At 38.1% G+C, this 11,914-nt stretch overlaps 1 protein-coding gene across 1 annotated transcript; it reads right to left on the bottom strand.

Moving 5' to 3' along the window:
- Positions 1-1,456: 1,456 nt before the first annotated feature.
- mmp9 (matrix metallopeptidase 9) lies at positions 1,457-5,765 on the bottom strand. Its single transcript, XM_042005178.1, has 13 exons — positions 5,461-5,765; positions 4,943-5,181; positions 4,676-4,824; positions 4,429-4,557; positions 4,170-4,343; positions 3,875-4,048; positions 3,603-3,776; positions 3,340-3,495; positions 3,054-3,255; positions 2,823-2,962; positions 2,532-2,682; positions 2,298-2,401; positions 1,457-2,199 (listed from the first exon to the last, which is right to left on the bottom strand). Exons 1-13 carry the CDS (start codon positions 5,596-5,598, stop codon positions 2,075-2,077), a joined length of 2,055 nt encoding a protein of 684 aa, XP_041861112.1. The 5' UTR covers positions 5,599-5,765; the 3' UTR covers positions 1,457-2,074.
- Between the last annotated feature and the right edge of the window lie 6,149 nt (positions 5,766-11,914).

The following is an 11,914-nucleotide window of genomic DNA, read 5'->3' as shown; positions in this document are numbered from 1 at the left end:
GCAGACAAACATTTTAAGATAACTCTGGAGATGAATATGAAATTATGAATATGAGTGTGTTGCTAGATGTTTTTTAATTCACCTGCACAGAGCCAACTGCGTTTCAAACAGTTACATTTTGTCCTTGTGTTTTATGACATTTCTGATTTTCTGTAAAAGCCTAGTGTGGCATGAATTTAGAAAAATCAAGGATTTATTTTTATTTTTTTATTAACATTGTGATATGGAACTCTGTTCATGCAGTTAGTTTTTATGCAGTGCTTGATTGGATACAGATTGTTTCAGGGGTTTCAATCTATCAAGACAAAACTAACCATCTGCTGCACACTACTGCCAGCTCTGTAGCGACACAGACTGAGTTAGGATGGGGAAGGGTAGTAACAGGTGCTTATCCAAAAATTAAAAAATACAAATAAATCACTGCATCCCATGATATGTTGTATAACACAAGTCAATGACATGGTGATTCCAAGTGCTTTACAGAATACAAGAAGCATAATTTAACATTCAAAACAAAAGAAAAAAGAAAGAACACTGGATAAAAACTATTGAAACACGATCAAGTTTAAGAATTCAAGCTTAAAAGAAACAGAAGCAGATTTGGACGTTTTAAAATAAAAGCTATTGAAATGCAGCAGAGAACAGGTAGGTCTTTAACTTGGATTTAAATAAACTTGAATGTTTCAGTTGATATGAGGCTTTCTGGGAATTTGTTCCAGACATGTGGAGCATAGAAACTGAATGCAGCTTCTCCATGTCTGGTTCTGACTCTGGGAACTGATAAAAAAACTGGATCCAGATGACTTGAGGGTTCTGGTAGGTTCATACTGGGTCGAGAGGTCACTGATCTATTTTGGTCCTAAACTATTCAGAGCTTTATAGACCAGCAGCAGAATTTTAAAGTCTACTGGACTGATGTGGTCCACTTTCTTGGTGTTAGTGAGGACTTGAGCAGCAGAGTTCTGAATAAGCTGCAGATGTGTATTTTTTTTAGGTAGACCTGTAAAGACACGTTGCAATAATCAAGCCGACTAAAGATGGAAGCGTGGACTAGTTTTTCAAGTTCTTGCTGAGACACCAGATCATTTACCCTTGATATATTCTTAAGGTGATTGTAGGCTGACTTTGTGATTCCCTTGATGTGTTTTTCAATGTTTAGGTCTGAGCCCATCAATACACCCAGATTTCTGGCCTGGTTGGTGGTTTTAATGGGTGTGTCTTGGTTACTTAATCTTACTTTCATATTTAGCTCAGTCTTTCTTACATCTCAGCAAGCTGTATTAAATGGTTGGACACTGGGAGTTTCTAAAACATCAATATAAATTTGCTTGCCTATCAAATGACTTGATGTTTCCTTCTGCAACTGTCAATTCAAATTCCCCTTCAATGAGAAAATCAAAGTACTTTTTAGCTTTTCCATTGTTGTGGTGAATGAATAAGGCTGCTGACAGAGGTAGATTGTTCTCACCAATTGTTTATTGCATTGAAAGTAAAAACATTTATGCAAAATTATTAGCCTCATAAATAATTTAAATGTAGGAGACGTGTTGTCTTCCAGTGCAAGTATTTGGCTTGAAAGCCATTTCCAGAAAAACACATTTAATCAATACAAAACAAAAAAGCTTGAGACACAAAAATATTAATATTAAAGTTAGATACGGCTATAAATACCAAAATAATCTAATACTGTCAAAAGTCTGAACCTGTCAGACACAGAAGTTATGCTGCTAATCTGCAATTTAATCAGGATAGCAGTTTAAATTATGGTTATGGGTCTTAAATTTCAGGCCACTATAACCATCAGTTCACAGATTAAAAGACTGAGGGCAGAAGAGTGCTAAACATGGCAATTTGCTTTTCTGCACTGGGCCTTTGATTTATATTTAGACCAATGCCACATGTGTTATAATTAGCCAACATCAATGAGGGCTAATTATTCACACCCCAGAAAGCACAAACATCATACAACAGGCGCTATACACAAACACTGCATGACATCATCCTGGGCACCTGCAGAGGAGCAAGTGGATGCTACAACATTACAGACAATTTCCAGCTCATTTGTGCAAACATCTCAGTAGCGAGTGCTTGAAGCATCAGTGCACTTGAGGAGGTCATATTTCACGTAGCCAACGCGGTCCACCTGCCTGCGGGAATTCATCCGCCAGTAGAAACGATCTCTGCAGAAGTAGAAATTCCCTGAAAGAGACACATTAGAATTAAAAAGAATGCTCCTTACCAGCAGTGCAGCTATTTGCTGACTTTGTTTATTAAGCTCAGTTTAAAAGTTTGCTTACCTTTGTACTGGAATACTTCATGGGCATCATTAGGTATGCCACCAAAGACCGTATCAGTATATTTTGGGTAGCCTTTGTCAATTTTCTGTGCCTTCACATCTAACCTGTATTGAACACAAAAGAACAAACAAACCTCAAAGTGGAGAAATCAAAACCTATAAGTAGTCCCTTAATACAGTCATTCCTACAACAGAAATACATCTGAATTATATTATGAACACATATTTAACTTGCCTCCAGAAATTTTCCCCACTGAAGAGCAGCACTTTTTCCTTCCCCCTCTGCAGCGCCCCCTCCACCTTCTGAATGCTATTGGATAGACCGAGCTTCTCAATGCTGCGTGGACCCAGAACATTCTTCCCTGTGTAAACCCAGAATCTGGTTCCTGTAGAGACAAAATCCAGTTCAGCTTAGTCATTATTTATTTGTCATCCCAAGACCTTTTACAGACATAATCATAAGGATCATTAGGACATTTGGTTTCTGTATTGGTGGTCTGAAAACACCTGTACGAGTCATCATTACCTGAGAAGAAGTACAATTTTTTGGTCAGAACGTCCTCAAAGGCAGAGTCAATGACAGCTGGTAGAGCTGGCCACCTCTCAGAAACAGAAAAGGGTCCCTTGGGCCCTGCACCCCCCGTGCTGGGCACCTTCCAGTAATGTCTGTTGATCAGTGTGTAAAATTAAAACATCTATATTGTTTCTTTATTTGATAAATATGAAGCTAATTTAGTGGAAAGACTTGTTTGCTCACCCATCTTTGAAGAAATGAAGGTCTTTTTCAATTACAGTGATTGCATCAAATTCAGCAATCTTGCAGGCATCTTTGCTTGGATCCACAGGTGTTGTGGTTGTGGTGGGTTCAGGTTCATCAGTGGGGTCTGTCTCATCGGGGTTTGCAGTGGTGGTAGGAAGCTCAGGCTGAGGACGTGTGGGTTCAGGGTTTGTTTTCCCTCCTGAAAAAATGTTGGTTGAGGGAAATGTTAAAAATGTATCATTTTTATGATTCAGCAAGATAAAATGCACTGTCATGACCTTACCATAAAGATACTGAATGCCCTCAATGTCATCTTGATTCAGGGAAAAATCTTCCACATAGCTGTACATGGGGTACATGAGAGCCTCTCTAATGCTGGAGTGGTCCAAGCCCAGGGCATGTCCAAACTCATGAGCTGCCACCAGGAACAGACTATAACCTGCAAGATTCCCCGTAAAACACTATTAATAAGTTATAACGAATAAGTCCAAGTCTATATAATTTCAAACTGGTCCATTTCTTCAATTTTAAATTTATTCTACTCACCTTTGTCGGGACAGAAACCCCATTTCTTGTCATCATCGTAGTTGTCAGTGGTAGCACACCACAATTTGCCATCTCCTCTTCCCTCACTTGTGCATGAGTTATATTCTTTTCCCAGGAACATAAAGGGGAAGTGGCAGGGCTCTCCCTCAGAATTTCCTCCAGTTACAGCAGTGTCTGGACAAACAAAACCATAATAGCAATAGTTAAAGAAAATAGCAAATCATAATGGCGACACCTGACAGTGCTCATGCATTGTGTTCTCTGTGACTCACCACGACTGGGACAGAATCCAAATTTCTTGTCATTGTCAAAGTTGTCTGTGGTAGCACACCAGCGGTAGCCATCATTACGGCCCTCTGTTGTACAGCTGTCATACTCCTCCCCCAGAAAGGTGAAAGGAAAGACGCACTTAGCGCCTTCTGCATTTCCTCCAAATGTGTACAACACTGTCAGGAAAATAATATAAGACAAAGATAGGTGAGTTCCACTTTTTTCCATAAGCTGGTGAACTTTAGTTGGGGACTTCTGACCAGCAGTTTGCTTTGGAGAGTAAATTGTCAAACTTACGTTCACTTGGACAGAAACCATATTTCTTGTCTCTGCTGTAGTCAGCTGTGGTTGCACACCATGGCAGGTCGTCTGTACGGCCATCAGTGGTACAGCTGGTGTAAGATTTGCCCTCGAAAGTAAAGGGGAAGTGACACATGGCACCCTCTGCATTCCCATAGAGTGTTTTTATAACTGTGGCAAGAGAGAAAATTGGGTGAAAATGCATTCTCTAAAGCGAACAGTAGAGGGAGACAACAGCTTATGATAGTGGGATTACCTGGTCCTTTTCCTAGAGTCCAGAACTCATCATCATCAAAGTGGGCATCTCCCTGCACACCCTCACCAGGAGGATAGGCATGAGCTAGAAGACCATCCTTACCATCAAATGGGTATGGATCTCCATGATCTAAACAGAACACAGAGTTATCAGTGATTTATAGTTCAGATGCAACACTGATACATAAAAAAACAAAACAAAAACAAAAAAAACAAAAAAACAAAATGAATTGACCACAAGCACAAACCTGCTTTTCCAAACGATATCATGATGTCAGCTTCGCCTTGAAAGAGGCGGGTAAAGGTCAGAGGCGTCACATCACTCCACACCTTAAAGGCTCTGGCAAAGGCGTCATCGATCAGAGTGATCTGCATGTCTGGAGAATAGCTGATGATCCTGTGTAGAACAGCAGTATAAAATATAATTAGCATTTCCACTGAAACTTGCTTATTTAGTCCTATCAGAAACTTAGGAAAGACCTTTGTTCGGTCCTTCTTCGAGAACGTCTACTCACCTATAAGTAACATCGTGATGGTCCCATTTGAGGTCTCCATCGAAAGTTTTATAATTGGCCACATCAGGAACTCCACAGCGAGGCTGTTTCATGGCATCCAGGGTTGACTTATCCAGCTCACCGGTCTCCTCCAACCCCAGCTGCCTCTGCATCCTCTTCAGTGCCTTGGAGGTAGACACCATAGACTGGAAGCCACTGCGCTTCTCGGTGTTTATGTAGCCAAACTTCTTTAGATAACTCTGGAGAAGAACATGACATACCCCATCACAGTTTCTAACTATATGCTTATAAACAAATAAATGAATTGGAACACTGATTACATTTTGCAATTGTGTTTTATAACACTTATAATTTATCTATAAATCTCTCCTGTGAATTCAATTTAGAAAGTAAATATTTTCATCAACTTTGTGATGTGGATCTCCCATCAGACAAATTATTCTATGAACAGCTTGATTGGACCCTGTTTTGGGAGACTCTATCAGTCAAGAAAAAAACAATAACCATCTGCTACTCACTTCTGCCAGCTCTGTATCAGTCATGTTTTTGATGACATCTCCTGGGAAGGTGACAAAGACTGACTTGAGGGGAAGGCTCCATCCATCTTGTACGCTTATCCCCAAAAGTAAACACACAACTAAAACACAGCATCTCATGATGAGATCTACTGCAGACTAGTGCAAAATGAAACAAAAACAGAGCTTGCTGCTGACAAAATGTCAGTTACACCAAAACAAAAAGAGATTATTCTCTGAAGATCAGCGATGCTTCTGCTTCGGTGTTGTCTTCTTTGTTTTGATGGGTGGTGCTTGCCTGTCTCTTGTGCTTCTGGTTGGGGTTGTGGATCTTGTATTTATGCAGCACAGTCTTAGTCACTTAACCTCGCTCCCGCCTACAATAAACCTCAGTCCTCCTACTTACATCTTAACAGGATGCATGGGTTGAATGGGCATGGGGAATTTCCAAAATAGACATATAACTTTACCTAAGAGCTAATGACCAGTGCAACAGCTGCATTTTTATTTATTTATTTATTTCTGACAAGGAAGTCTTGATAGAGGGTGCTGGTTAAAACCAGTTATTGCAAGTTATGATGTTTGACTTTTATTGTTTTTATAAGACAAAGCATATAAACTAAAATTGCACACTAATTAATTAAATAAGTGTATATTTTAGAAGCTCTTTAAGTTGTTTTGATCACTGAAATTGGCATAGTTAGACAAAACTGTGAAATATTTAGATACTCTCTGTTTTGTTTTCTTTTAATTGATCTTTATATGAGGCTAATTTTACAGAACTCACTCACTGGATCTAACCAGACACTTCCGTTATTTCTACACTCAGTATTTTTATATATATATATAAAATCTCTTTAGTTCTCCTTTTTTTCTTAAATAGAAATGTGTTTCCTGTTTCTGTGACAAGGTAAAATTAACAATAAAGGAGACAAAATGCGGGGAAAAAACCCTTTATGTTGACTGCCTTAAATTATCTGCTTATTTTTAAAAAAAATCTTTAATAAGTTAGTTGTGAATAAGGCAGTACCTTTCAGTGAAATTATTTTTCAGATTTTTGGGAACTACATACATCATTTGTGGTGTAATGCTGATGCATCATCTCCAATGGCTTCATCTCCCTAATTACTCAATGTATAAGTCTGGATGTTACACCACATGCTACCGGTGTTTTTCCCTGAGAGAAAAGCACACATCTTTGTTTCTCACACACATTTCTACATCATAACTGTGTTAGGTGTGCATTAAAAAACTTGCATAATACAAACTTGTCTTTATTTCCTATTAAAGACATATTGAGTGAATCTGTAACCTGTACGTCTGTAAGAGATGGCTAAATGCTGATATTTTGGGATATGTAAGAATCAAGGTAGGCAGATGTGTTTCCAAGAAGTAATAACTCACTACAAACCCACACAAATGCCCAAAGCTGCAGATGAGATGAGTTTTTTCTTTTTATAGTAGAACACATTACTTATCATGCATCTATAATTACTTAGTAGCTCCACTGCATTTTCAGAGGTAAGGAAATAAATAAATCTTTTGAACAGGGGAGACTGATATACCTCATTTATTTTGGTTTTAAAGAATTTACTACACATTCTCTGTCTCTAAGATTTTTTTAAATTGCCTTTTATGGTAGTAGATGTCTCAGTGAAGAGGGGGTGTAACACAGATGTGTGACTTATTGAGGAAAGGATAGTTGATGTGTCAAACATTTTGACACACATCCTTCACATCCTCTGTTTACTAATATACTGTGAGCGTGTCTAGAAAATGTTGTCATATCTTCTTTTGAAACATTCCCACACAATAATACACACGCGTCTGTCAGTTTTTATTACCTAATTTATTTGTTCCCAGTTTTAATTTCCCTAATTTTACTACAGTTGTTGACTTCTTTTATAAAGTCAATTGATATTCTAAGAAATAGTTATATAGTTACTTGTTTGAAATGTACAGACAAATGTATAAATAGTTTATTTTATTTTATTTTTTTTTTACATGCAGTCTGCTTTGATTATTATTTATTGTGCAATTTTTTTGGTCATTTAGATTATGTGTCTACTGTTCCTTACAGCCAAAAATCAAGTTCTGACACAAACTCTTTCATTTGATGCTTTTTTTTAAGTTCCAATCCCAAGGTTATTTCTGTTTATGTGAAGAGGATACCCAGTTCTCATCTGGAAACATCTGCCACTGATTTCACATGGCGTCAAAGCTTTAATGAATATGGCTCCATACAATTTAATGAATGCCACATTTCATTTGGTTTTGCCACTTTGCTCCCAAAATTACATCTGGCACAGAACCTTAAAAAATACACGTTGTGCATGACATTTTTCCCAAAATTACACACAATCCTAGTACAGCCTGTTGGCACACGATGCATACACATATAAGTTGGCAAGCTGTGTCATCATAGAACTGGATAATGTAGTAGAGCAATGAAGCTCTCACTGCTCACGTGGGAGAGTTAGTTTTTTTTTTAAATTAGGTTTACCATGTTTAGTACATCTTTATGTTTTTCTTTGGGTTGTAAAAACATACAGAGATGCACAATGCTACAGAAACTGCTACATATCCGAGGCAAGTTCTGGATGTTGGCATTTTAAGGTCAGTGGCTGCTTAGGGAGAAAGCCCTATTTCAATAAAACTCACTTTATATACTGTTCTCATTTTCCTTCAGTTGACCTAGATTCAGTGTTTACAGTTTAGCAGTGTATATCAAGTTTTGCAACTTTGCCTTAATTGTGACAATGCCTGTTTAGATTCAAACTGCCTCATTAAACAGACTGTTTACATCTTATGGTATGTTTCTATCTGGATGTTGTAAAGCCAAAAATGACTTCCTGTCCGTTGCAGCTGATGTGGTTTCTTTCTGACCAGCTTCTTGTATTTTATGACGACTGGCTTGTTGACTTTGCGGTGGGACTGGGAGACTGTGCAACATACAGGGCTGTGACTGTATTTCATGTGGAGGAAATGCTACCCAGTCACCAAGGCTCAGGTACTTTACCAGGCCTTGCTGATTCTGCTGTCACTTGCAGTTATTCTGGGAATAGTTTTGTTTTTGTAGCTAACCAAACAGCGTATTTTGGTTTTCCAAGAAAGCCTCTGGGTTTTACTTAGTTTATTTTCAATTATACTATTTTTTTCCTTGATTTTTACAATAACAATGAAAATAAAACAGTAATAAAACAGTAATGAAAATGTGTCTAATATGTTGTCCCAGAATATTTTTAACCTTTTTAAATTTAGGATATGCATGTGTTTAGAGCATAACAAAACAACTGGCAAAACATACATTAAAACTACTACTACTACTACCACCCCCACTACTACTACTACTACTACCACCCCCACTACTACTACTACTACTACTACTACTACTACTACTACTACTACTACTACTACAACAATAATAATAATAATAATAATAATAATAATAATAATAATAATAATAATAATAATAATAATAATAATAATAATAATAAAAACATGAAACAGCTGGGCAGGAACCATGCTGTAACTTCAAGTCCCCAGGTGTTGTTTTTAGAGCAGCTTGTCTACAAAGCGTTGTGTTGAGTAGTCATCTGATTAAGGCTGTAGCAGCAAAGGAGGTCATTGCTTTGACTCATTTTTCCCTGAGGAAACAGACAGGAAGGTACTTCTGCATTGCTTATTACTTTATCAAATCCAGACTATTAGTCAACTCTGGGAATACTTCTAACTTCATTTGCTAACACTTGGTCACACAAGCTGATGAGCTGAAAAGATCAGGAGAAAGAAAGAAAATGTATATTTAAAACCAGAAAAAAGGAAAAAGTCACACCCAGCTTAGAATTAATAACATAAAAATCCAGATATGGTCAAAACCTTACAGAAATGAAGGAAACAGATTAAACAATTTTAAAACAGTTGTATGACTCCACCTGTCTCAAACTAGCTGGTGTTTCCCAGTTCAAGATGGGAAAAAGAAATTGTACTACACTGCCAGAGATTACAGCACAGCGCCATGCAGAACGGATCAAAGCTACCAAAGCTGGCATGCCTTGTAAACCATTACTGCTTATCACAGGATTCTTTCCTGTGCTGCCAGAGTCTTTAGTGGCAACTACATAATACTTCCTCTGCTTCCACTCAGGTATTCTACTGAATTGGGAAACACTGGCACTAATGAGTGAAACAGGATATGACTGCAATCACAACTGAATGGGTGCATGTGTACAGATGTTTTGCAACAACCTTGCATGGATTTAATCTTGATTCTAACATTCTTGGTGCTTTGTTGGGCAATAAGAGTTTACAAATACCAAACGTGCCATTTTTACTGTGTCTATGGGTTACCTGTGTAAAATTACTAGGGATAAACATGCCTTTCAAATGTAGTTACAGGAAACACAAGGAACAATTAAAGAAGCAGAGGTCTCAGCAGAGGTTGTTGTGCGTCATGATAGGCATCCTAAACCCAAAGCCATCAGTTGGCCTGTGGAAGACATCATTTTGAGTGGTACTATTGGGAATTTGTATAAGCTCATGTAATTGTATATTATCACTAACAAGCAACAGACAAATTTGGCTGAGCGCCATTCACAAGGGGTGGACTGTGTCTGCTGCCAGCGCAGAACAAGTTGAGGCAGGCGGGGTTGTGTTGACTTTATGGACAGGCATCTTTCCTCACCACCACTAAAAGCAAATTACTGCCAGTCATAAGCAGTGGCTTTTATGGGTGGATGCCATCCAAAGGACAGCCACAAGGAGTGAAACCATGGGCCACGACGGCAGCGCTGATTACACCAAAATGTCATATTGCTTGTTTAACTGCACATGGAGCAACGCCTTCATAACTCTTTAAGAGTTGTTTTTAAAATCTACCACAAAGAAAAAAAGGCCCTGTAACCCCCCCCCCCCCCCCCCCCCCCCCCAACACACATACACCCGAAAAAGGATTTTGTAAGCTGTTACTCCTCAAAACGTAATGTAAGTCTATTCAGCAGGTTTTCCAAACCACTGTTTCAGAAAATGGGAAAAGAGATGGGAATTTCCCTCCTTGATAAAGGACAAGCTGATAGCAGGTTGAAAGTGAGTCAAGCTCAGCACTTCAGCTGCCTCTGCACACTTTGGCGCAGACTTGTTGAGGCAGGCAGTTGTCTCTCCCTCTGATGTGTTTTTGCTGGTCTTTCTTTTACCATAAGTGAGGCTGAGGTTTGAACTCACATGGCCTTAGAGAAATGCAACATGTTCTTCAGGAAAAAGGGTCATTTTCCCGTAATGCAGCAAAACAACTTGAACCCTGACAGAATTGTTTGTGGTTGTACATGTGCTGATGACTCTGCTGTTGTATCCAACATAACATAATCTCAAACATGGTGTCAGTAAGCAATTAAAGAAGGTTGAGGAGTAAAGCAAAAAACAACACAAAAAAAAAAAAAAAAAAAAAAAAAACAAACAAACAAAAAAACAAACAAAAATAAAACAAAACAAAGACAAAAAATAACCCAAATAGGATGTACACTGTTTGCCCACAATATTACTGTGCTATACTGACGCTCACAAGTGGGCCTTGTGGAAAAAGAATTAAAATTTGGGCACAGTGACATTGTGTGGGTGATCCTGTGTAGATGGGGGAACATTTTCTGAATCATGCCTGTAAGATCTTTGTGAGATGAGAGCGGCTTCAAACAACGACTCACATATCACATACCCAAAAAAGATAAATGAAAATGTTGTTTAAGATGGAAATGGTTGATACACAATGTTTTTATCTTGTACTATGGATTCATTTGAATTGCAGTCTCTTGATTTAGTTTAAAAGCTGCTGAAATGTTTGAAACACTTGTTCAGGTCATTCAGACCTGTGTAAGAATGGTGGTTAAATTGTTCGAAGAAATGGTGAGCACACTGTAAAATAATTCATTTATCATTATGTGTAATGGTGTTTTGAATTATGAGTTGTTTTTTTTGTTTTAGCTCCTTATTTCTGCACTGCAATTTAATTATAGACATTCCTTCACTATGTTAATTAGTTCTTGTCGCAGAGCCATGCTCATTTTTGGAGCTGCCTTTAAATGATTTTTAATAAAAGCCTGGACTCTGAACTGGATTTCAGCCAAATTTGAATCAATAGCAACTTCTCCCAGCTCCACTCCTTTTACACAAACCATTGTTCTTTACCAGCAGGTGGCACTCTGTTGCAAGGATAGTCAATGAGGCCAAAGCAGAGGCAGAAATAGCATGCTGGTTCAGGGAATTAGGAAAGTAAGAAAATGCAACATCAAGCTTCAACAGCCACATACTGCCTGTGGAAAAGTTCTTATTTTCCAAAGGATGTGAATTATACTGCTAACAAAGCAGCAAATCGCCATAGCTCAACCTGATCCATAAAAACAGTGTTTTAAATCAAATCCTGTGATCGTTTTATTTAATCTTTTCTTTAGTGTGAGTCCACACATGA

Source organism: Melanotaenia boesemani, chromosome 13 (genome assembly GCF_017639745.1).
Source record: "Melanotaenia boesemani isolate fMelBoe1 chromosome 13, fMelBoe1.pri, whole genome shotgun sequence".
Classification (NCBI taxonomy): Eukaryota; Metazoa; Chordata; class Actinopteri; order Atheriniformes; family Melanotaeniidae; genus Melanotaenia; species Melanotaenia boesemani.
The sequence above is the reverse complement of the archived record's forward strand: the minus strand, read 5'-3'. Positions and strand labels throughout refer to the sequence as shown.